At 59.8% G+C, this 20,595-nt stretch overlaps 4 protein-coding genes across 5 annotated transcripts; all 4 read right to left on the bottom strand.

Annotated features, from left to right (window-relative positions):
• Positions 1-8,126: 8,126 nt before the first annotated feature.
• On the bottom strand, positions 8,127-9,062 carry S100A6 (S100 calcium binding protein A6). Its single transcript, XM_055140242.1, has 3 exons — positions 8,997-9,062; positions 8,520-8,677; positions 8,127-8,305 (listed from the first exon to the last, which is right to left on the bottom strand). Exons 2-3 carry the CDS (start codon positions 8,655-8,657, stop codon positions 8,171-8,173), a joined length of 273 nt encoding a protein of 90 aa, XP_054996217.1. The 5' UTR covers positions 8,658-8,677; positions 8,997-9,062; the 3' UTR covers positions 8,127-8,170.
• Positions 9,063-10,453: 1,391 nt separating this feature from the next.
• S100A5 (S100 calcium binding protein A5) lies at positions 10,454-13,877 on the bottom strand. The gene is made up of 3 exons (XM_055140510.1): positions 13,842-13,877; positions 12,284-12,434; positions 10,454-10,687 (listed from the first exon to the last, which is right to left on the bottom strand). Exons 2-3 carry the CDS (start codon positions 12,419-12,421, stop codon positions 10,544-10,546), a joined length of 282 nt encoding a protein of 93 aa, XP_054996485.1. The 5' UTR covers positions 12,422-12,434; positions 13,842-13,877; the 3' UTR covers positions 10,454-10,543.
• A 2,657-nt stretch (positions 13,878-16,534) lies between these two features.
• Positions 16,535-18,251, bottom strand: LOC101546064 (protein S100-A4). 2 transcript variants are annotated; one of them, XM_055139775.1, is made up of 3 exons: positions 18,202-18,251; positions 17,270-17,423; positions 16,535-16,700 (listed from the first exon to the last, which is right to left on the bottom strand). In XM_055139775.1, exons 2-3 carry the CDS (start codon positions 17,408-17,410, stop codon positions 16,536-16,538), a joined length of 306 nt encoding a protein of 101 aa, XP_054995750.1. In that variant the 5' UTR covers positions 17,411-17,423; positions 18,202-18,251; the 3' UTR covers position 16,535. The 2 variants fall into 2 exon arrangements, with proteins under 2 accessions (XP_054995750.1, XP_004619290.1); XM_004619233.2 differs by lacking the exon at positions 18,202-18,251 and having other exon boundaries at positions 17,270-17,629.
• Positions 18,252-19,313: 1,062 nt separating this feature from the next.
• S100A3 (S100 calcium binding protein A3) lies at positions 19,314-19,960 on the bottom strand. Its single transcript, XM_004619234.1, has 2 exons — positions 19,820-19,960; positions 19,314-19,478 (listed from the first exon to the last, which is right to left on the bottom strand). The coding sequence occupies exons 1-2, from the start codon at positions 19,958-19,960 to the stop codon at positions 19,314-19,316; spliced, it is 306 nt and encodes a 101-aa protein (XP_004619291.1).
• Between the last annotated feature and the right edge of the window lie 635 nt (positions 19,961-20,595).

The raw sequence follows: 20,595 nt of genomic DNA, 5'->3' as shown, positions 1-20,595 counted from the left end.
GAAAACCAGGAGAATCAGCTGGGGATATGTCCTCTCGGGACCTGGCACTCAGCAGGTCTGGGGTTTCTGTTGGCTTGTTTTGAGGGCCACCCCTGGTGGTGTTCAGAGATCATTCCTGGCGTACTCAGGAGCTGTATGAAGTGCTGGGTATGGAATCAGTCAGCTACGTGCAAGGCAAGTGCCTTAAACCCTGCGCTAACTCTACAGCCTCCAAATAATGCACTTGGGGTTCTTTGTTTATTTTGGTTTTGTTTATGGGCCAATCCGGCCGTGCTCAGGGCTTACTCCTGGCTCTGGGCTCAGGGATCATTCCTGGCAGGGCTCCGGAGACCGTATGGGGTGCCTGACCCAGATCAAACCTGGGTCAGCTGCGACCAAGTCAAGCATCCTGCCCACTGTACTATCTCTCCAGTCCAAATAACACGTTTTAAGAACCAAATTCTCTTGTTTTTCTTAAAAGCTCTAGGAGCTTGGCTGGAGCAATAGCACAGCAGGTAGGGCGTTTGCCTTGCACGGGCTTATTCGGGTTCAATTCCCAGCATCCCATATGGTCCCCTGAGCACTGCCAGGAGTAATTTCTGAGCACAGAGCCAGGAGTAAACCCTGTGCACCGCCAGGTGTGACCCAAAAAGCAAAACAAAAAAAAAATGGTCTAGGAGCTGGAGAGATAGGACAGCAGGGAGGGCATTTGCCTTGGATGCAGCCGATCCGGGTTCCATCCCTGGCACTGCATATAGTTCCCTAAACACTTCCAGGAGTAATTCCTGAGAGAAAAGCCAGGAGTAACCCCTGAACATCGCTGGGTGTGAACCAAAAGTAACACCACTGACAAAAAAGTTCTATATTCTAACACATTCACATACTCACACACATGCATCCCTTGTCTGCAGTACCCTTTCTCTTCCTTCAGGGGGCGTCCTCCTCCCTCCCAGCTCCAGGCCAGCGCCTACAGCTGGTCCTCTGAGCTGCCCCTGGCCCTAGCAGGGTCAGGCTGGCTGAGGGGTGTTTCCGGCAGAGGATTGGCCCGTGCGGTCTCCCCGCTGGACTGTGTTCTTTGTGTTCACGCTGTTTTCATCCTAGTCACCAGCACACAGGGGATAAGCTGAAAGGTGCACCCTCCCATCCCAGCCTCCCTCCCGCGGGCTCTGCAGCAAACTTTTTTTCTTCATTTCTGGCTTGAGTTACTCTGATGATTACTTCCACAGCTGAAGATGTTTATTCCCCTGGTTACTCCACCTGCCCCCGCTGGGTGAGTGTCATTTGGGCAGATAGAGTAGCCCTGAAAGATTTTTCTTAAAAAACAAAACAGAGCCAGAGTGATAATACATCAGGTAGGGCATCTGCCCACGGCCGAACCTGGTTTGATCCCTGTCACCCTGTCCCCCCTGAGCACCGCAGGAGTAATTCCTGAGCGTACAGCCAGAAGTAACCAACACCCCACACATATCCCCCCAGCCAAGCATTGCCAGGTGTGAACCCCCCCCCCCAAAAAAAGCCAAAAAAAGCCAAAAAAAAAATCAGCTGAGGGTTGGCGTGACAGTACAGCGGGTAGGGCGTTTGCCTTTGCACGGGGCTGACCCGGGTTTTGATCCTGGTACCACCTGGTGTGGCCCCAAAACAAACAAATAAATGAAACAAAGATTTCATCCTACCGTGTGTAAACTCTACCTATACAAAGGTGGCTTTTTTAAAATTCCCCACCCTCTGTTTTATTGATATACATATATTAACACTTTGTACTGCACTGAGAGCTTTTGTTTGTTTTTGCTTTGGGGCAGAGGTAGGGGGTAGGCGTGCCCAGTGGGGCTTGCGGGCAGCACACGGTACCAGGGACCCAACACCAGGCCTCACACTTGTGCTGGGAGCAACCCTGAGCACGCATTCAGGAGTAGCCCCACAGCATGGCCATGTGTGAGCCGCAAACAAAGGCAGAGACTGGTAGGGCTCTTGTCTTACACACAGCTGACCCAGGTTCGGTCCCCCAGAACCTAAGAAGGTTTCTTAGGAACCCTTCTTAGAAGGGTCCCCCCGAGCCCCACAAAGAGTGGTCCAGGAGTGCAGAGTACACAAACCTGAGCACCAGCAGGGTCAGGTGTGTCCCCTGGCCCCCAAATTAAAAACCAGGCAATGTTGCTTTAATAACAATGGCTCTACAACAGTGCTGGTCTGGGTCCTCTCTGTCCTGACCGGAGCTCCTGGGAGAGACCACTCCGGCTCGGGCTCCCTCTGTGGAGGAAGACCCCAGAGGCAACACAGGCGTGTCCTGGCAGCTCTAGGAGCTGCTTCCAGAACATTCCTGAGACCAGTCACAGCCGCACAGGCTGAGACGCAGGGAGGGGCGGCCTCGTGGGCACCCTCAGAACTGGCAGCCCAGCCCAGGGCAGTCCCCTCTCCTAAAGGCCCACCTCCTGCTCTGGGGGTCGGGTGGGATCCCAGCGGGAGTGCAGGGAGGCAGAGGGCAGCCTAGAGGCCTCCTCAGGGGGCAGTGTCGCCTGTGTGAGGTGGCATGGCGGCGAGGGAGTTGACCGGAAGGGGCGCTAAGAGAGGAAAGGCTTCCTGGACACCCACTGGGCAACAGTTAGTGGCTCCCCCAGGCCCCTCGTGCTGCCGTCCTGTCCCCAGCACAGCCAATGGGCGTGGGGGGCTCTGTCTGCCACCATCTGTCCCAGGCTTTAGATTTTGTACCAAGGTGCCAGGGAGATGGGCACCACCTCCAGGAGTGGGGTGCAACACAGGGCCCCCAGCTCTTCCATGCAAACCCCCCACACACCCAACCCCACATGGCCTTGGGACCTTGTCTGCCCCCCTGTGGCGTTTGGCCTCTCCAGCCCCTCCAGCCCCCAGGCCAGGCTTTCCTCAGCCCGGACACGGGCTTCCCGTCTGCCTTTGTGCCTGGAGCCCTTCCCGAATGTCAGTGGTTTCTCAATAAAACTGGGCAGGGACAGGAAGGCACCTCATCTGAGCTGGGAGGACAGAGAGTCCTGAAGCCAGACAGGACCCAAGGGAGGGCTATGGGCAGGCAGACAGGCCCAGATCAGTGCCCAGCACGGCAGAGGGGCCCCAAGCACGGCCAGCGGTCACTCCTGAGCTCAGGGCCAGGAATAGCCCCTGAGCACACCAGGTATGGCCCTGAAATCATATGAAAAATTGGAGCCGGGGGAATAAAATTCACTGGGGAACCTAATTTATGAAAACTTTCCAGCTCTGGCTGACATGATGAAGGGCCAAGACTCCCATCGCCCCACAGCTAAGGAACCCTCATACTCTCATAACTCGAAATCCACTGGATCCCACCAGTCTGGAAGAAACTTTACGCTGTGCCCTGAGGCTGTGCAGGATACCGGGAAAAGCCAACTCATCTGCTGCTAATGCGAGATGCGACTCATTATTACAGCATTGAAAGTAATCAAGCTCGGACTATTCAAATTAAATATGCATCTGCCTCTCAGCCCAGCAGGCTCACTCCTGGGACTGAAGCAATGAAAGTGCCGCTACTTAGGAGAGTTCAAACAAAGATGTATGTTCAGCAATATTATTCTCATTATTGCTTGTCCTGAAAGAGATTGGAACAGGAAACAGCTGTCCTCAGGGAAACTTGAATGGGTCCGGTAATTGCCGTGCTTGCATACTGTGGAATAATATACAGCCGTTCCAAAGGGGAGTGTAGATCTCTGCCAGTGACTGAGTGGACTGGCCATGATATATTGGTATGTGGAGGGAAAAAAAAATGTGAAATGATGCTGGCAAGATCTGAGGGTTAAAAGTAGGTAAAGGGATATTCCTGATAGTCATTCAGTATCAATATTGCAAACTATAATGCCCCAAAGGAGAGAGAGAGTGGGGGGGGAGCGCAGGGGGATGATGGGAGAGAACGTGGGGACACTGGTGCTGGGAACTGTATACTGGTGGAGGGATGGGTGTTGGAGTATTGTATGACTGACAATCATGAACAGCTTAGTAAGGGTCTATCTCACAGTGGTTGAATTAAAAAGTTAAATAAATAGGGGGGCTGGAGCGATAGCACAGTGGGTAGGGTGTTTGCCTTGCACTCGGCCGACCCAGGTTCGATTCCCAGCATCCCATATGGTCCCCTGAGCACCGCCAGGAGTAATTCCTGAGTGCAGAGCCAGGAGTGACCCCTGTACATTGCCAGGTGTGACCCAAAAAGCAAAAAAAAAAAAAAAAAAAAGTTAAATAAATAAACAAAATTACATCAAATGAAGAAAAAAAAGAATGTAGAATGAGAGACATTTATATCCTGATTCCATTGGTAGAAAGCAGTTATGGTAAGACAGAATGGGAGACAGACAGACAGAGCGTGAGAGAGACTGCCACACTACCACATTCATAAAGAAGGCCCTGGAAGAAGCCGGTTCGGTTTATTGACAATGGCTTGTGAGTGTCGGGCAACTGAGCTGCAGGGAGTTTCTCGGAGCCGCAGCAAGAATCTCAGACATCAGGGAGTGAGACGATAGTCACTTGAGGTCAGCAGCTCGGACCCAGGCAAATAAAGCTTTTCTTCCCCAGCAGAAACAGGGACAAAGGCTGCCCGCCAGGTGGAGGAGAAGTCCCCAGGAGGCTGGGAGGCTGGGAGCTCCCTTGGGTATTTCTGCTTCAGATGAAGGCTTATAGACAGAGATGGCTCTGGAATCCGAGGCCTGAGACCAGGTCCTCTGTGCCCTGATATTTGTGTTCCAGAGAGTGGCATTAAGAGCCGGGGTCTTTACTGGTGGTGGAGAATGGGCACTGGTGAAGAGATGGGTTCTGAGCACAAAAATGTATAAATCTGTAAGTGTACCCTCACGGTGATTCACTAATTAAAAATAAATAAATTTTTTAAAAAAAGAGCCGGGGTCTGAGTCTTGCCCGGGAGACCTCTTTGGAGGAGGGCACTGAGGTACCTACTCCTTTGGGAGTGGAGAAATGTTTTTTTCCTTGTCTATCACCTCTTGGACCTGGCCCAAGGCTGATCTCCTGGCCTGCTGGTCACCGTCTGTCACTTTGTGCACCCTCCATGAATGATTAAAACTTTTAGGAGGAAAACGTGAAGAAAGAACCAAAACCTTCAGGATGGAGAAAGACTCACAAACTGGAGGGAAGGAACTGGCCCAACGGGGTCCTGCTCTCTGTCCTGCTGACCCGAGCTGAAACGCTCACTCCCCATGCTGGTGAACCGGGGGCTTGGTTGATCTCACTGACATAAATCCTGGTCTATAGTACAAACTCAAATAAATCCTGCCCGACTCACAAACACAATGCGGATGAAAGCAGCATGTTAAAACAAAAGCGCTACACAAAGGCGGGTGGCATTCTTCCTGGCGATGTCAGACGTGCTTGGCAGAGAACAAAGAGGTGCCTGAGTGAGTCAGCCTCACGGCCTGTCTCTGGGCGCACCCAGCTTACAGAAATGTGGCTGTTCCTGCTTCTCAGTGGAGGGTGAAAGGTGGCAAGAGTGGGGGGAAGGAGCCTCAGCTAGGGGGGCTGGGGGAGCCAGAACGCAGCCCACAGCCTGGACAACTGTACAGACCTCAGCAAAGGGACAGGGCGAAGCTCCCAGCTAGGGCCCAGCGCCGCAGGGCAAGCACCCAGGGGGTACTCAGTTTTGGAGCAGCCAGAGAGAGAGGTGAGGGGGACGGGCAGCCCATGCCCCGCCACAGCCAAGCCCCCAGCTGACTGCTATACCCACCAGATGCCACTTATATGCCCCGGAAAAAAAAAACTCAAGAGTTGCAGTAAGAAAAATGTGTTCTCTGTGGTTCTGTGCTCCTTTCGGTCTTTGTTCTGTGTTCCCCTCCACTCCAGTTTCAGAAGCCAAAGGCTACTGTAGTGGGTCCAGCCCGCAAGCTCGGGGTCCACGCCTGCCTAACAGAGCCTTCTGGAAGCAAAGGGCCTCAGTGGACAGAAATCACTAGTCCCCTCGCTCCAGAGGGGTTCTGTTGGTTGGTTGGTTGGTTGGTTGGTTGGTTGGTTGGTTGGTTGGTTGGTTGGTTGGTTGGTGACTTTGGTTTGGGGCATGCCTGGCAGTGCGCAGGACTTACTCCTGGCTCCCAGCTCAAGGATCACTCCTGGCAGGGCTTGGGAGAACCTGCAATTCTCCAGGTGGATCCCGCAAGGCAAATGCCCTCACCTACGCACTGCCCTGGCTCTCCAGCCCTGCAAAGGTCTTTGGGATCCTTAAAAGCCAAGATGGGGAGGGGCGGGGTCAGGCTCTGCTTTGCAAGCTCCTTTCTTGGAAGCAGTGTCTCAGCTGAGGCCGCACTGCCCTCCCTGGGGGCCAACTGCTGGGACCCAGAGATCCCCACTTGCTGCCCTGCCCAGGACCCCATCATCCTAGGAAGGCCCCCCTGGTGGCCAGGGGAGGTGGGGGGGAGGGGCTGTGGTCCCACAGGGTCAGCCACTCCCCAGAGGTTTCAGGAACCAAAGCCACTCACTGTCTGCCCTCCCGGGAGGGGGGGGGGCACTCGCTCCATGCCACAGCAGGGTTAAGAAAGTACTTTTCCACTTTCCCCCGGGGCTGCAGAGGCCGCGTCCAGGAGTCAGGCCTGGCCCCAGAGGGGGAGGAGACTCCATCGGGGAGGCGGGTCCAGCTTCTGGAGGACTTTTCCATCAGCCCCACCCCATCCGGAAGAAGGGCTTCATTCCACCAGGCTGGGCCCCTGGGAAGCGGAGAGGTGAGTTTAGGGGAGGAGGAGCACGTGGGCTCTCTGGGGTGGGGGTGAGGGGGCGGTTTGGCAAAGCTCTAGCTGCCCTGAACGGACTGATAGAGCCTAGCTCAGATCACTCCTGGGAGGATCATGGCAATCAGCAACAACACTCGGAGCCCCAGTTTACCCACTGGTCCCCCACCACCACCAAAACAAAAACCACTAATACAAGCAGTGAATTCAGACAATAATTCAGAAATTAGTCACCTTCCTCACTGCCCGTGGGCAGCCAGGCCTGCTGCGATGGAATAACTGGGGTGAGTCACTGCAGAGGCTTCAGGGAAGGGCTGGAAGCTGCACGGGGTGCAGCCCTGGGACCCCCGGCCGCCCCACTGTGAGAGCCCATGAGTCACGTGCTTGGGCCGCTGCCAACTGCTCAGACTTTCTTCCACAAAAGGAACCGGAGTTCCAGAGTGTCCCACCTCCGCCCGAGGCGGACCACACAGGCTCCCAGTCATGGGGTGCCCCTGTGTTCTCAGAACTGCCCCTAGCCTGGGTGTGGCTCAGCAAGAGAGACACATGCCTGGCACGTGAAGGTCCCAGCGCTGGGGAAAAATACCCCCAAACCAGAGCACTCCCACTGTGGTCTCCTGAAAGACCAGCGCTGCCCTGGGCCTTTTGGCCCTGCTCCCCTCACCACACCCAGAGCAAAACACATCCCCAGGGACCCTGTTTAGAAGGTCACACGGAGTCTGACTCAGTTAGTATTTCCTTCTCCAGACCCATTCCAGGGCCTTCTCCCCTGAGGCTTTCCTTACAAAGGTTTGCTGCTCGAAGGTTTGGTGCTCGGGCCAGAGACAAAACAGGGGTAAGGCGCTTGCCTTGCATGCCACTCACCCCGGTTCCATCCCCAGCACCGCACAAGGTCCCCTGAGACTCACTAGGAGTGATTCCTGAGCACAGAGGCAGGAGTAAGCCTTGAGCACTGCCAAGTATGACCCAATTCCCCAAGAAAGAAAATAGTCGCTGTCTGTGATCAGACAAAGCTAGAAAGGATGGTCCAGGTAGTAATATTTATCCCTGAAAAATAAGTCCTAAGAGGACCAGACATATGGGACAGTGGGGAAGGCACTGGCCTTGCATGAGGCTGACTCTTGTTTGATCCCTGGTACCCCATGTGGCCCCCTGAGCCCCACTAGGAGTCAGCCCTGAGCACAGAGCTAGGAGTAAGCTCCAAGCACCACCGGGTGTGGCCCAACTCCCTACCCCCCAAATAAAAGTTTTAGAGCTGCAGGAGCAACTTTTCTAACCCACCTAAATGCACCCATCGTCTTGCAGGCTCTCCCCCTCCCCCAGTTCTGGGGTCACCTGCCAGGTCATGTGCAGGTGGTTCTGAGAGCTGGGGCAGGGCGCAGAGGGGGAAGCTTGAGCTGCAGGGAAGCCAGGACACGCAGGCAGGTTGGAGCCACAGAGGTTTATTGTACAAACATCCACCCGCCCGCCCGGCAGCCCACCTTCCCGCACACTCAGCCCTTGAGCACGTCATTGTAGATCATGGCCAGGGCTCCCAGGAATGTGACGTACTCCTGGAAGTTGACCACCTGGTCCTTATTCCGGTCCAGGTCATCCATCAGCTTGGTGATCTCAGAGTCCTGCAGCTTCTGCGGGTAGGGGAGGGAGGTCCTGGCTCAGAGTTGGGGCAGCCGTCCCCAGCCACCAGCCCTCCGCAGAGGGCCTGTCACCCGGTGGCCACCTGCCCTCCCCTCCCTCGGGGACAGCGTGTAAGGGTTCCCCCTCCCTGCCCTGCATAGTGGGTGAGCACCAAGTGCCCCTGAGGGGCAGAGGGCAGAGGGCAGGGTAAGATGGCTCCCTCACCGCCCCGATGGTCAGCTCCTTCTGGATCAGCTCCTTCAGCTCCTTCTTGCTCAGGGTGTTCTTGTCGCCGTCCTTGCCTGAGTACTTGTGGAAGATGGCCACCAGGAGGCCAATGGCCTGGTCCAGAGGGCACGCCATATTGAGGGCTGGGCTTAAAGCTGCCGGGACAGGAGCTGGTCAGGGGCAGCAGAGACACCTTTCATCCACATGTCCCCTGTGCCCCTTTCCTCAGCCCCAGGGCACAGGAGGCAGTGGGTGACACTTGGCCTTGGAGGGGAGGGAGAAGGGGGGCTCCAGGGCAGAGATGGGGCCCGGAGTCTATGGAGCCCCAGCAGAAAGCTGTCCGCAAGGGTCCCCTGAGAAGTTGGGGGGAGGGAGGTGCACGGGACTCCTGGGCCCCACCCAGGGCACACCCACCGCACCCCAAAGGAGCGCACTTGGGGAGCCGCCTCGGCCGGTCCCGGAGCCAGTACTCACCGCTGCAGGCAGAGAGGGAGCAGCGGGCAGAAGCGGCCGCGGGGCGCCTTATAGGGCCGGACACCCGCCCCGCCCCGCGCCGCGCCCGCCCGGCCCCGGCACCGCCCGCCCGCGCCCCGCGCCCCGCGCCGCTTCCGGGAGGGCCCCGGGGAGGACCGCGGGAGGGGCGCCCCTGAAGCCCCGGGGGGAGGCCGGCCCTCCGGCTCCCCAAAACGCCTGCCCCGCACCGGCAGCAGCGACAGCCACGGAGCTGGGGCGCCCAGCTAGCTAGGAGGGGCGGGTTGGAGAGCGGGCACTTGGGCCTCCGCTTCCTTAGCCCTGGGCCTCCAGCCTGGGTGAGGGGGAGCCTGCGCTGGGTGCGTGTGCAGTTGTGCACGTGTGTCTCCCTGTGAGTGTGTGCGGGTGTGCGGGTGCATCTGTGTGTGCACGTGTGCATGAGTGACTGCATCTGTGCATGTATGTGCAGAGGTGAGTGAGGGTATGTGCGCGGGGCAGTGTGAATGTATGCGTGCATGTGAGTGAGTGTGTGCGTGGGAGTGTGTACGTGAATGAGTGAATGTGTACGTGGGATGAGTGATTGTGTGCGGGAGTGTGTGTGCATGTGCCTGTGTACAGGACTAGAAATCTGAATGTTCCATGGGATGCACTAGAGGGTCTGCAAGACTTTAGTGTGAACACGGAGAAGCCCCACCCCCACCCCGCCCCCAAACCTCCTGCTGCTGGAATTGAGTCTTCCCCACCTCCCACCCCCATGAGTTTGCCCAGTTCTGCCCAGTGAAGCTTCAGGTGCTGCCTGAGGGAGGACTGGGGTTTGGGGAAGGGAGTCTCAGGTGGACAGGTCCCCTGAGGGCGCTTAGGAGAGGCCAGAGCTGTGGTTGCACCCCTCCACTTCCCTCCTTCCCAGGTCCCCTCCGTGGCCTCTGTCATAACTACACACCAGCCAAGGTCAGGGGCCACACCTCAGGCCTCCTGCTCTAGGCACTTTGCCCTTTGCTTCCTCTGCAACTGAGCAGTATATGGGGAGACAGGGGGAACCCCGGCCCCAAACACACGCACACAGACTCGCATTCACACACACATGAATGCACACACACTCACGCACACACGCACACTCACACTCACATGCGCACACACATGCACACACATGTGCGTACACACTCACGTGCACACATTCACCTACACATGCACACACACATACGCATGCACACACACATACGCATGCACACACGCGTACACACATTCACACACATTCACACACTCACACCCATACACACACTCACAAACACACACACACACACACACTGTTTTTCCAGGAGAAACTCAGGCGAGCACAGTGAGGGCCACACTGAAGCACCAAGCCAGGACCCAAGCCTGCAGCTGTCCAAGGACACACCCATGGCCCTGCCCACCAGGAGACACCACGGAGCCAGGTCCAACACCTGGGGTGGAAGATCTTTATTTTCTGTGTCAGGTAGGGGGACTCCAAGGAGTGCAGGGAGGGTTGAGAGGGCGGCCCAGAGGGGACAGGTGGGCGCAGGCGGGGCTGGTCACTTGTTCTCCTCCAGGAAGAAGTCATTGTAGGCCATGCACAGCGTGGTCAGGAACACCGAATACTCCTTGAAGTCGATCTCCTGGTCGCTGTTCTTGTCCAGGCTCTTCATCAGATTGTCGATGCTGCTCTCTTTCATCTTCTGCCAGGCCCAGATGAGGGAGACAGGTCAGCTCCCGGCCAGGTCCTGCCCCCTGCTGCCTGGGGCCCCCCAACCCAGGGAAGGCAGCTGGCCTCAGGGCCACCCTTGCCAAATCAGCAATATCCTCCCCCACATACACTCATGTGCCCCCCAGTTCCTCCCGCCCAGCTGGGGCCACCCACCCAACTCCTGAATCTGAACACGAGTCTGGGCCCGCCCTTTCCCATCACACAGCACAGATCCGAGGATGGATCCTTCTAGAACACTGCAGGCTGGAGGGGCACTGGGTGCCACAGTGATTGAACCCCTGTGGCAGAGCCTGCCCTGGGCTACAAGCCGGCCCCTTCTCTCTCCATCCAGGGGTCTCAGCTCAGTACTGCCAGGACCGTGAGGGGGGTACTCAGCCACCGCAGGAAGCAAACCTGACCCGGCCCCCCTGGGCTCTGCCCCCCAGATCCCAGCCAGCAGGACACCTGGAAACGGAAACAGCTTCTCTGCCCTGCACTGGTCCCCTGGGACCTCGTCCCGGTAATTAACCCCAGCTGGCCCTCCGTCCCAACCCCCACCTCATTAGCTCAGGAAGCTGAGCTCTGGCAGGCTGGGGACACCCCGGGTTCCCTCAGACACGGCTCCCTGCTGAGGTCACTAGGGCGGGGTCACAAAGACACCCCTCTCTGCTCCCGCACCCCACCCAGAGGGGCTGGCTCTGGGTCCTTGGATAAGTTATGTAAGACCTCTGGGGGCTTTTGTTGTTGTTTCTCTTTGGGTTCTTTGTTTTGGGGCCACACCCAGTGGTGCTCAGGGCTTACTCCTGGCTCTGTGTTCAGGGATCACCCCTGACAGGGGTCAGGAGATCCTAGGGGGTACCCAGGATCAAACCCAGGCTGGCCACATGCAAGGCAGGCGCTCTCCCCGCTGTCCTGTCTCTCCAGCCCAGTTGTTCATAACGGTAAGTAACCCAGACCGGTGAATAACCAAGACCGTTTCCTGGGCCTCCCTGGCCTGGCCCTGCCCTGCAGCTCATCTGCTGAGAATCAGTTCCGGCTCCTCCCAGTTTCCAGTCTCCCAGGTGGGCAGGAATGCCCTGCTGGCTCCTTCAACACACCCCAGGTGCCAGGAACAGAGAAGGGGGCAAGAACCTGCCCTTCAGCAGCACCAACAGTGACCTAGACCTCAGGGTTCCCCTAATCTCCCCTCTCTGGGCTACACTGCATGAGCCCAGTCTCACCTGGAAGCTTCTGGACATGCACCCACAACACATGCACCCCACACATACACGTACCCACCACCACTTCACACCCACACACCCCCCACACACATACCTCCCCACATATATACTCATGCAGCCCCCCCCCCCCCACATACACACACTCAAGCTCCCTCTTTCTTCTCTATAGAAGCTGCCTCCTGTCTGCCAGGAGAAACCTCGGAGCTGTTGCAGCCACCCCCTCTCCATTCTCTGCTCTTCCCCTTGGCATCCTGCATCACTGAGGCCAGAACCTGGCTGCTCTGTGTCCGCACCTGGCATCGGCGGGTGCTCCCCACCCCGCCCCCGTGACCACGATCCAGCCCATGCATCCTTCTGCCCGCACGTACCTCGGCGAGACACAGCTCGTTCTTGATCAGCTCCTTCAGCTCCCTGCGGCTCAGCGTGAGCTTGCTGCCCTCCCTGCCCGAGTACTTGTGGAAGGTGGTGACGAGGGTGGTGAGCGCCTTCTCCAGAGGGGTCTCCATGCCTGCGTGCAGTCTGGGGGCCAGACACAGGCCTGAGGAGCCAGGCCTCTGTTCCTCACCAGAGTCCCTCTCAAAGCCCCAAAAACGGTCAGAGGCGGAATCGCCGGGATGCACCCCTGCGAGACAGCTTGGGCATCAGGGGCACAAGGGCACAAGGACCCCTCTACTGACCAGTGTGGCCTCCTGAGCAGTTTCAGGGGACCCTGGTGCCCCCAGACTCCACCAACACGCAAGGCTGAGCCATGGGCCTCACCAAGTCAGAGTACTGAGTGTCCAGGGGAATGAATGTCACAGAGTGGCCCCGGCCCCTGCGCATTGATTGAAAAGCCCCCAAATTGTTTCAAAATTTAGATGAATTGAGGCCAAAGAGATACACAGGAGTTAAGACTCTTGCCTTCCCTGAAACTGACCTGGGTTCGATCCCCAGCATCCCATATAGTCTCCTGAGTCCTGCTAGGACTCATTGCTGGATGCAGAGCCCGGAGCAGCCCTGAGCATGCTGATTGTGGCCAAAAAAACAAAACTAAAATTATAAATAAAAACTCAAATGCAGGCATCTGTGGGCCCTAATGCATCTGGGCAGTTTGTGAGGAAACTGAGGCAGACAGAACCACTGGGCAGTCCCCAAAGGAGATGCCATCCTTTTTTCCTTGTCACAGAGGGTCCAGAAGCAGGGGGGCACTCGGTGGCCTCTCCAAAGGGCTGAGATGTGCCCCACCCCCCACCCAGACCCTTCAGAGCTGGCCCCTCCTTCACCACGCTCCTTTGCCCCAGCCTGATCTCAGGCTGTACCACGCTGAAAAAGTTGGGGACAGGGCAAACGGAGAGTCCAGGGGGTGGGGCCAGGCGGAACTGGGAAGTTAGTCTCAGCAGAAATCCTGCCCAGCAGGGCTGGGACTCCCCAGGCTCTTTCTGGGCCAGCTAGAGGTCCGGCTCACGGGACCCCACCCCTTCCAGCACTGCCGCACCCACAGGGCACCCACAGGGAGAGGCCCGGAGCTTCTCCGTGACTCAGACCTGCAAACCACTTCCCCTTGGGCGGAGGGGGCCACACCCTGCTGGCCGGAACTTGGGGCTCTAGGATTCTCGAAGGGTCTGAGTAAGGAGATGTCCTGGCCAGTTCCCCTCACCCCGCCCCCTGATTACGGGCCCGCTCCTGCCTTTGCTCCTCCATCACCCAGGAATATCCATTTCCCCGCCTCCAGAACCACAGCAGAACCACAGAGCCAGAGCCACAGCGTGGCTGGGCCAAGAGGACCCTGAGCTGCCAGGCATCCTGGCACCGCCAGCCCTGAGCCCCCCTCAGGAAATCCCCCCCATCCCGATGCTCTGCCTTCTCCTCTGCCAGCGCCTGGGCCCTCTTCCCAGGTGGGGGCAGTAGGGCCATCCCCCACCCCCACCTCACCATCGAGGGACTCACCGAGCAGAAGTCAGCCCAGAAGCCCACGGCCTCCCGCTGCACGGCCTTTATTCCCGTGCTCAGGTCCCTGGGAAACCCGCGGGGAGAAAGGACCAATGAGAAGGGCCCCGGTCAGAGCCCCTGGGACAGCTGGGGAGGCCGCACCAGCCTCCTCGGATCCACATGAGAGGATGGGGTCCGCCCCGTCCACACCACACAGCTTTGCTCCCTGCACCCAGAACCCAAGCGCATGGTCTGAGGGACAAGGTGGAGGGGAGAAATCGGCCGCCTGGCAGGATGATTCTGAAAGTGTGGGCCAAATGCAGGGCGTTTCCGAGAGGGACCCCCACACTGCCCCAGATGGGGATCCTTGGAAGGTGGTTTCCAGCCAATGGCCTGGTCAAGGTCACTGGCAGAATCTGAAGCTGCGTCTGGATTGGTTTAGGTCTGGGTCTGGGTGGGTTCACTAGGCGGGAGGAAGGGGGCAGGAAGAGACGGGGTTCTCAGCGGAGCCTGGCCCTGTTCTCACCTTCCCTCTTCCTGCAGGAAGGTGTCCGAGCAGAAGCCTTAGGGATGAGGAGATGGGGAGGGAGGGTCGGGTGAGGGTCGGAGGCTGGGGCAGGGCCCCCCCCCCCCCCGCAGGCTCAGGGGCAGTGGTGGGAGCAGGGAGAGTCGCCTGCATCCCCAGTGAGGGCCGGGGGCCAGTCCCAGCTGGGGAGAACCAAAGTCAGGGCTTTCAGGGCCCCAGAGAGCACAGGCTCAGCAGCACTTGCCTTACTCCGCCACCCTGGCACTCCGTGTGCCCCCCAAGCCCTGCCGGGAGTGGTCCCTGGGCACAGCCAGGTGTGCCCCCGCTCTGTGAAATAGACCAAACCCCAACCCCACACAGGGCCTGAGTCCCCCTGCCTGCCGCCAGGCCTCGGCCTCGCCCACTCGCACCCCGAGGGGCCGAGAGGCGGTCGCAAGGCAACTGGAGTTTCCAAGTTTCCGCTGCAGTGACAGGGACGGTGACGCAGACACCCCAGGGAGGAACTCCCAGGGAGGGGGAGGGGGGCGGGGGAAGCGTCTGCCTCAGCCACTGGCCCACTCCCCGAAGCATCCCTGCAGCACCAGGGGGCAGACACCCTGGAGGCTCCGTTTCCGGGGCCAAAATTCCACTCGGGTCCCTGTGATCTCCTCTGGGGAGGCTCTGAGTCACCTACCCGAGTCCTCTGACACTGGGGAGGGACACAAACAGCAGGAGCTGCGGGGGAAGAGGCGACCTACGGCTGGAGGGACAGCGCAGGGGTCCCGTGCTCCCCTGGCATGCAGCCACGGACCCCCATAGGCCCCCTGGTTCCTGCCAGGAGTGATTCCAGCGCCCAGAGTCAGAGCAAGCCCTGAGCACCATCGGGTGTGGCTCCCCCTCAAATACGGGAGGGATAAGCCTGAATGGGGGGCAGCCTCTGTGCAAGCCTGGCATCTGACCGGACCTCTCCTCATGCCCCCAGACCTGGCCTGGCAGCTACCCCCGCCCCACCCTGTGCATGCTGGCACCTCGGCCTTCACCCACAGGATCTGAGGGCATTTGGGGGCCAAAGGGTGGGGGTGGCAGCCATTGCTCAGACCCCACGTCTGAAGTCAGGCCACAAACTCCAGCCGCCTTCAGTCAACTCCCTCCAAGATTAGTGCCTTTCTGAGGGCTAGTCCCGTGCTCTGGGGGACAACGGGGCAGAGGTCAGAGGGGGGCCTCTTTCCCACACTGGCCTGGCTCGGCTTCAAGGGGGAGGTTTCACGGGTCCCTGGAGGGGGTTGGACTGCAGAAGGCAGCAGATTCCAGACCCCCGCACCCCACCCCACCCCAGAGCCTCCTCCTGCCTCTGACTCAGCCCTTTCCACACCCCCAGGGCGCCCCAAATCCATTCCAGACCCCAACCAGGAGCAGATGTGACCTTCAGTCCCTGCCAGCCTCAGCGTGGGGTCCCCCAGAGGCACAGTGGGGAGACGGGGGGAGGCACTGGCCCTCCGCGCCTCTGGGGATGATGCTTCTGGTCTTTGGCCCACATCCAGCATGGACCACTACCTCCAGATCACACCCCCTCAGCACCCGCATACTTCCCTACCCCACAGTCTGCCCCTCTGTTACTTGGTTCTGATTTGTTGTTTGGGGCCTCACCCCCGCCACACACACACACACACACACACACACACACACACACACACACAATTAGTGTTCAGGGCTGACTCCTGACTCTGCGCTGTGGGATCACTCCTGGCTGGACTCGGGGACCCCGTGGGGTGCCGGGGATGGAACTCGGATGGGCCGAGTGCAAGGCAAACACCTTTCCTCTAAACTCTCTCTCTCCAGCCCTTTTTGCTGTGTTGGGGCCACACCTGGTGGTGTTTGGGGGATTTTCCTGGCTCACAGGACATGTAGGGGATCAAACCTGGTGGTTGCTGCATGCAAGGTGAGCGCCTTCCCCCGTACTACCTCTCTGACCCCTTTGCTCCCCTCTGAACCCCAGCCCACGGCCCAGCACACCCCAGCAGCCCCCAGCCTGCACCCCCAGGCTCCCTCAGACACCAGCCTCAGTGCTACTGAGAATCTTTATTAAATTTGCTCAGCTTTGAGTACATGTAGGGGGGAGCTCTGAGCCCCGGGAGCCCCAGCTGGTGGGCCTCCCCGCCCCCCACTCCCCCCATTGCCCCCCGCCCCCGCCCCACACCCTCCAGTCTTCACTTCTTCCGGGGCTCCTTGTCCGGGCAGCCCTCGAAGAACTCGTTGCACATCATGGCGATGCAGGACAGGAAGACGCAGTACTCCTGGAAGTCCACTTGGCTGTCCCTGTTGCTGTCCAGGTTGCTCATCAGCTTCTGGAAGGCCGCCTCATCTGTCCGTTTCTGCAGGAGGAGAGGGAGGAGCCGGAAGTGGTGTGGAGCTGGGCACCGAGTGCCAGCAACGTCCACCTGCAGGGCCAAGCTCAGGGAGGGGCAGCCCCAGAGGCCCAGTCGGGAACCCCATCCTCAGGCTACAGCAGGGAAGGAGAGTGCCACCCCCACCCCCACCCCCTCGAGGACACAGCCCCACCCCCACCCCGGTGGTCTAAGCCCACTGGGTGCCAGGCAGCAGCTGCAGCTGGGGCGGGGGAAGCTGTGTATGAGGGGCCTCTCAGCACTGGGGTCTGTGTCTTCGGTCCTCGGTATGACGACTGAGCCCCAGATGCAGCCTCATGCCGAGGCTGGACGCGGGCATCTAAGCTCTCCCTTCACTGCCGAGGGTTGCATATGGCGCTGGCGCTGTCGGGCCTCACCCCCTCCTGCGTGGCCTCCTGTCCGCAGCAGTGGGGCCACAGCCGAGCTCTCCACCGCCCTTGCCCAGCACAGGGAGAGCTGCCAGCTGGAGCCCAACCTCTCCAGGGAAAGACGGGGCCAGGCCTGGGGGGCCCCCCCCGCACACGGTGGCCACTCACCCCCACGAAGCTGGGCAGCTCCCGGCTCAGCAGCTCCTTCAGCTCCGACTTGTTGAGCTTGAACTTGTCGCCTTCCTTGCCCGAGTACTTGTGGAAGGTGGACACCATCGTGTCCAGCGCCTTCTCCAGGGGGCTTGCCATGGCACAGCTGAGTCTGTGGGCACAGTGCAGGGGACACTCTCATTGCCCCACTCCCTGCCCTAAAGGCCTCCAGAGCCCAGGGCCCTTGCTGAGACTGTCCCCAGCAGGGAAGGGACCGGAAGAGTGGGGTCCAGCTCCTGGTGTGGGGGAGGGGTCACTGGCAGCTCCCCAGGCGCAGCTCTGCACCCCAGACCCAACCCCTAGGTCTCTGCTGGTGCTTTTCCGGCCCTCCGGCCCATCCATTCACCCCTCTCTGGCCCATTCTTCTCCCTCCCCACATAGGACAGTGGGTGAGGCAGCTGGATCCGTGCCCAGCGGTCAGCAGCGGAAAAACCCAGCGGTCAGGCCCAGCCTAGGGGAGCAGCAGCTGTGAAGCGGCAGAGATGCAGGGTGGGGCCGCCAGTGCAGGATGCGGTGCCCGGTGCAGGGCAGAGGCTCCCAGGGAAACCCAGGCACCAGCCAGCAGTGTCACCTCTACCCCACAGGTGCCTCCCAGCAAGCACCAACCACTGAGCTACACTCCCGCATGCCCACAGTGGAGCTGGCACCAGCCCAGTGCAGCTCCAATCCAGCCCTGCCCTGCATGCACCCCTCTCTTGGCACATATGCCAGTGGCATGCATGCACATACATGTGCACACACACGCAAGCACCAGGCCACACAACCCTCCCACCGCCTCCACGTTGCCATTGCACATCTGCACCCCGTTAGCACATCTGGCACCCCCGACCCCACCCCACCCCCGACCTCCCGGGGCCCAACTGGCGTGCCAGTGAGCAACCACAACTCACCAGACTGAGAGAGAGGAAGCTACAAGGACAGAGGGAGGAACGAGAGGAAAGCCTCGGTCTGACTATTTATACCCCTGCCAGGCCCGCCCATGGCAGGGGCTGGGGGGAGTCAGCTGCCTCTACTGGGCCCGGCCTCAGCAGCTCCCCTGGGCGGGGCGGGCATGAGAGGGCCCAGAGAGAGGGGGGCACTCCCAGCAGCTCCGAGGGGCGGGCACCCCAGGCTGCAGGGTCTTAGGAAGCTGGACAAAGAGGGCGGGGGGGGGGGGGACCAGGGAGGGGATGCAAGAGCGGTGGGGGAGGGGAGGATGTGGCTCGGAAACTGCAGCATCCCCAGATCTAACAGAGCAGGGGCACAGGGCAGGCTGGGGGTGTGGGCAGCGACACCCCAGGAAGGGCTGGGGGCCACCCCACATCAGGGGGGAAACTGCTGGGTGAGGGTCCATGGAGAGGGGTGTGGGCGTACAGGGACTGAGGGGGCAGGAGGGTAGTCTGGGGGGACTCAGTCTCTGGGTGCAGGTCAGGGTTTAGACCTGTGCAAAAGCGGGGAGCCAGGGAGCACTCCCTGGAGGTGGGGGTGGACGAGAGTATTGCAGGACAATCCCAAGGGGGTGAAGGTAGCTGCAGCTTCAGAGACGAGCCTCCCTCCAATCTGGCTAGGACAACTGAACCCCCTCGGGGCTGTTCTGTCCCCCCCAAGGTACCCCACAATTCCACCTCACTCCTGCAAGGGAACCGTCCGGGCAGAGAGATGACCCCCTCGCCTGGCAGCTGAGCGGGTTCAAGCCCCTATCCCACGTAGGGCCCACCAGCAGGGATCCCTGAGCAGAGCCAGGAGTAAGCCCTGAGTGCTGCTGGGTGTGGCCCAAACAGAGCCAAGAGGGAGCTTCCCCCTGAGGCCGGGAGACCCCCAACTCCCCTCGCTGCCCGGTTCCCGTGCACAGGTTCGAGGCTGCCCTGGCCGTGCCCTCCCCAGCCCGGCAGTTCAGAAGAAGCAGAGTCGGTATCAAGAGGCCTTTATTAGTTTAGGGGGTCCCATCCTGGTCTCGGACTCAGCTGCAGTGTCAGTCTGACGGAGAGGCTGGGGTGTGGAGCCCTCCAGGCCTGGACAGAGGCTACTGGGCACAGGGGGGCTCTGGGGGGCACCCCTTGAAGTACTCGTGGCAGTAGACGCAGAGGCAGGCGATCGCCCGCATATACTCCATGAAGTCCACCTCGCAGTCCTTGTTGGTGTCCAGGGCACTCAGGAACTTGTTGTAGTCACACTCATGAAGCTCTGTCTGCGCAGGTAGAGGACAGCCAGACAGTTGGGGACAGTGCCACGTGCCCCCCACATGCTCCCTCCCCCCACTGGAGCCAGCCTCGGCTCCTGCCCCTGCCCCTGCACCCAGGGCTCCTGGAGGCCAGGAGGCCTCTGTGTGTGTGTGTGTGTGTGTGTGTGTGTGTGTGTGTGTGTGTGTGTGTGTGTGTATACTGTACATGCTGTGTGTGCTGTGGGGGTCCCTCTCTCCAGCCCCCAACAAAGCAGCAGACTGTGGATCCCTTTCTGACTTCTACCCTCTGGCTGTGCTGGGCTGGTGCCCGTGGGGGGATGTGGGTGCCCCCAGGTGCCAGCACTCACCGGGCCCAAGGTGGGCAGCTCCTTCTGTAGCAGCTCCTTGAGCTCTGCCTTGCACAGCTTGTGCTTGTCCCCGCAGCGCCCCGCGTACTCCTGGAAGGTGCACACGATGGCGGCCACCGCCTTCTCCAGGGGCCGGGTCATCCTCCCTGTAGAGAGGACAAGCTTCCCTGTAGGCAGCACCCCACACCTCTCCTCCAGGCCTCAGAGAGAAGCCGTGTTCTGAGAAGCCTCTGGACCGTGCCATCTCCTCTGGCTGTTCTTGGCCCTGAGGGGTCTCAGTCGCCCCTAACCCCACACCCTCAGGGTCACCCCGTCCACTACCAGGAGGGCTCAGCCACACACCCCCAGACACAGCCCAGGGCTCCTTTGGGGAACAGGACCGTGGGGAGATTTGCAGGGGTTCCCTGCCCCAGGCCCCGGGGAAAGAGGCGTTCTCTCTCAGAGGGTCCATGCAGAGAGGGATCCCCACAGCCTCACCACCATCCTCGTCCCCCCACACCCGAGGAAGCTGCCTTTGGAGATCCCGTCTCTCGACCTGAGCCACACTGAACCTCAGATGCAGGATCTCTAAAGTGGGGTTCGCTACACCTCACAGGCACCCACACACCCACCCCCACACCCCCACATATTCCCACACACACCCCCCACACACACTGTGGCCCAACTGAACTGCAATGTCATGTGTGGCCACTCGGCCTGGCCCCGCTGAGGGTCTGTCCTGTTAGGAGAGGCCCTCTGGAATTGCACCTTTCCACTGCGCCTTCCGGCCTTCCGAG

Source organism: Sorex araneus, chromosome 5 (assembly GCF_027595985.1).
Source record: "Sorex araneus isolate mSorAra2 chromosome 5, mSorAra2.pri, whole genome shotgun sequence".
Taxonomy (NCBI): domain Eukaryota; kingdom Metazoa; phylum Chordata; class Mammalia; order Eulipotyphla; family Soricidae; genus Sorex; species Sorex araneus.
This window is presented reverse-complemented; position numbering and strand designations above follow the sequence as displayed.

Excerpts from the sequence above, each read along its gene's own strand:
- S100A6 (XM_055140242.1), bottom strand. The coding sequence starts at position 8,657 with ATGGCGTGCCCTCTGGACCAGGCCATTGGCCTCCTGGTGGCCATCTTC. Across the intron at positions 8,306-8,519 it reads AGGAGCTGACCATCGGGGCG|AAGCTGCAGGACTCTGAGAT; the intron begins GTGAGGGAGCCA and ends CCCTACCCGCAG.
- S100A5 (XM_055140510.1), bottom strand. The coding sequence starts at position 12,421 with ATGGAGACCCCTCTGGAGAAGGCGCTCACCACCCTCGTCACCACCTTC. Across the intron at positions 10,688-12,283 it reads ACGAGCTGTGTCTCGCCGAG|AAGATGAAAGAGAGCAGCAT; the intron begins GTACGTGCGGGC and ends TGGGCCTGGCAG.
- LOC101546064 (XM_055139775.1), bottom strand. The coding sequence starts at position 17,410 with ATGGCAAGCCCCCTGGAGAAGGCGCTGGACACGATGGTGTCCACCTTC. Across the intron at positions 16,701-17,269 it reads AGCTGCCCAGCTTCGTGGGG|AAACGGACAGATGAGGCGGC; the intron begins GTGAGTGGCCAC and ends CTCCTCCTGCAG.
- S100A3 (XM_004619234.1), bottom strand. The coding sequence starts at position 19,960 with ATGACCCGGCCCCTGGAGAAGGCGGTGGCCGCCATCGTGTGCACCTTC. Across the intron at positions 19,479-19,819 it reads AGCTGCCCACCTTGGGCCCG|ACAGAGCTTCATGAGTGTGA; the intron begins GTGAGTGCTGGC and ends CTACCTGCGCAG.